This window comes from Musa acuminata, chromosome BXJ1-8 (assembly GCF_036884655.1).
Source record: "Musa acuminata AAA Group cultivar baxijiao chromosome BXJ1-8, Cavendish_Baxijiao_AAA, whole genome shotgun sequence".
Classification (NCBI taxonomy): Eukaryota; Viridiplantae; Streptophyta; class Magnoliopsida; order Zingiberales; family Musaceae; genus Musa; species Musa acuminata.
The window spans coordinates 6409475-6412555 of record NC_088334.1 but is presented as its reverse complement, the minus strand read 5'-3'; the positions used below and the strand labels follow the sequence as shown (position 1 = coordinate 6412555).

Here is a 3081-nt window from a genome sequence, read left to right as displayed (position 1 = left end):
ACTCAGCTGGCCTTGTCACCTAAATCAAAGACCAAGATGTATCATGGCTTGTGATTCACCTGTCAATCAAGTTCTTTAGCTTCAAGACAGAGGAGCACTTAGAAGAGCAGTTGTGTCATCGAGAGATATTTCTTTTGTTCTGTTTTTGTTTTTTGTTGCCATTTTGGGTTTAAATGTTTGCTAAAGTTGAAGTTATTATTAACAATTACGAGCTCCATGCATCTTTTATGATCACTTGCATTAGTTGAGAATCTGCCGTATGATTGGATGGAAAAAGAAGTATAAGAAAAACCAAGAATTTTGACTCAGAATACTTATTAGTCAACGTAGTTGACTTGGTCATGAGAATATGGCGTAGTACCCTGTGCTTATGAGGGCCAGCAGATCATGCGCATTAGGCGTGGCGTTTGAATGATGAAAATATAAATCCAAATATCAGAAGAACAGTTGCAGAAGAATATATTGCAGAAGAACAGTTATCACTGTAAATCCAAATATCAGGTTTATTTTCATATATATACACATATAAAATTAGATTCAACATTGCATAGGATTAGAAAAGTTTGGACATTGCTACTCTAGCCTTCACTTGAGGATCAAAGCCATATTGACATTTCCTATTGAAATAGCTTTCTCCAGGTTTTGAGCCACATCAATGTGTTCCTTGTATATGGTGCTGTGATATATTGGTTATTCTTGTCGAAGCTCATGCAGATGGTTAGTGATAGGTTGAGTTCTGCTTTCTCCTGGTTGCAATGTTTTCTACTGTAATAGCTCATCTTTTCCTTCTCACAAACCACCAAGCCATTGTGTCTCATGAAAACTCTTTGCAGGATAATTCACTCAAAATTATTCTTCTTGTTTTTCTTCTCTTGATGAGGTAAAAATAGCCTCCTGATCAAAAGCCTATTCTATAAGCAAGTCACAACAGAAAGTTTGATATGGTTCTGAACCCAAGTCCTTCAATCAGGTTGAAGCAGCATCTCCAGCATGCATGAAATGGGATATTGTGATCCTGGCCACAAATCTGTGTATACAATAAACTCACTTTTGGACATTCACAGGGCAGCAGAATGGTCATCCTCAAATGAAACTTAAAAGTTGCAAAAAGAGAAAAGCCTTAGCAATGATCATCAATTGGACCTCACCAAACTTTAAAGCAACTTAATCTTTCTTCTAAAGAAAGAACATGTCCAGAGTAGTTAATTTAGCCAGCACAGTCCATCAACATCCATTTTGTTCTCAAATCTTCAGTTGCAATTTAAGATTTGTAAGTCCTCTACATTTTAAGTAATTGAACTACATAGCTTTATCGGTGAGGGCTTGTCTATGATGCATACTCTGGTTAGGCAGTCTAGAAGGCAATTTGAAATCTTCGGTTATCAATAGAATTCAGAAGTTTTTAGCATACTTCTTATTTATTTTCTTGAATTTTTAGCACACAATGTGCACAATGTCCAGTGTTTGGCCAGATTCTGAAACTTGGCAGAAATAAAACTTAATGTTGCTTTTGAAATTTTCTACAGTGAGCTTTTATCGCTAAATCATGGTTTCTACATGATCATTGTTACTACCTAACTTGCAATCTTCATGCTCAACCTTTTTCTGTGATGTAAAACAACCATTCTAACGAATCAACAATTCTCTACTACTGTTTGTTCTAAGGGCCAATTCCAGCAGAGAGTCTGTCTAGATTAACTAAATACTGTTCCTAAAAATGTATCGGTCCTTTTAGATCTAATCCAGAGTTTGCAGGTGCTGGTTATATTTTCAAGCAGGCTAATAAGGATGTTGCTCTTGGAAGGTCTATAAACCAATTGATGTAGAATGTTGGGTTACAAGGGAGGCCTCGCAGAACAGGATTCCATAGTATCTGGGTTTGTTCTGATACACCTCAAAAAGTTATAAAGGGTTCAAATGAAGGATTATCAAGTTCTGATCTTTGTTGAAGTTACATTGTAAGGAAAGAAAATGAAATGGATCATTTCTTGGAAGATTTTGTTACATGCAATTATTTTCTTTAAGTTTTCTTTTACAAGAGAGTTATTTGTAAGTTGAAATAATAATAAATAAATACTTTATAGCCAATGATTTAGGTCAAACGAAATTGACAGCCACTTAGCCCATCAGCTCCGGTCGTGACAGTTTGAACTTTGAAATCCCTATTGGTTATATCAAATGGAAACTAACACAATAAGCTAAGCATGTGCAACTATATATAAAATTCCAAAATCAACCATGCTCATCTCTTATAATTGTTCTCAGAGTTTATTTCAAATGTTAGGAAAATTTACAGAAGCAAAAGACAGGTAACTACATTCAAATATATCTTGTTCTAGATTTTGGACCTTAAAATTCCTGTTGATTCAATCAGATAGAAATCAAGAAAATAAGCATGCACAACTGTATGTGAAATGCCGAAATCAACCAGGCTCATCTGATAAGAGGGCACCAATATACATATATATTATTCTCAGAGGAAGTAAGTAAAGTAACTATATTAAAATTTGTCTTGTTCTAAAGGTCGCACCTTGAATCGCTGTTGATTATATCAAATGAAATCAACAAAATTAGACATTGTGTTTAACAGAAATCACCGTGAATTGAGGAAGGAACGAAGGTAGGGTCGGAGATCGGAGGCCATTTAGGGCCAATGGAGTTTATCGGAGCCGGCGACGCAGATGCCGGCGCGCTCGACGGAGTCGAAGAGGGAGGCAGCGGGGCGTCGGAGGTGCGGCGCGCGGGAGAACTCAAGTGGGTCGATCTCGATGTTGGACACGCCGATCTCGCGGAGGCGGATACCCAGCTTCTCGCCGACCCGGGCGGCGACGCGGGCATCCCATAAGAGCCGGGACGGGGCGAACCGGTTGATCCGGGCGCGGTTCAGGGTCAAGAACTCGGGCTCGTCGGAGGATGCCATGGCGACGATCGTCGACGACTGGGGGGCGATGACCTCCGCCGTTATCTTGCGGCAGCTCATCACCAACCTCAGCAGGTGCAGCGGCGGCGTCGCCATGAGATGGTCCCGAAGCAATGAAGGGATCTAATGGAGGCGAAAGCTTGGGTCTCCATTCGCATTAG

General features: G+C 39.4%; 1 protein-coding gene across 1 annotated transcript; it reads right to left on the bottom strand.

The window, feature by feature from the left end:
* Positions 1-468: 468 nt before the first annotated feature.
* Positions 469-3042, bottom strand: LOC135587278 (uncharacterized). The gene is made up of 2 exons (XM_065078503.1): positions 2598-3042; positions 469-1027 (listed from the first exon to the last, which is right to left on the bottom strand). Exon 1 carries the CDS (start codon positions 3014-3016, stop codon positions 2645-2647), a length of 372 nt encoding a protein of 123 aa, XP_064934575.1. The 5' UTR covers positions 3017-3042; the 3' UTR covers positions 469-1027; positions 2598-2644.
* Positions 3043-3081: the final 39 nt, after the last annotated feature.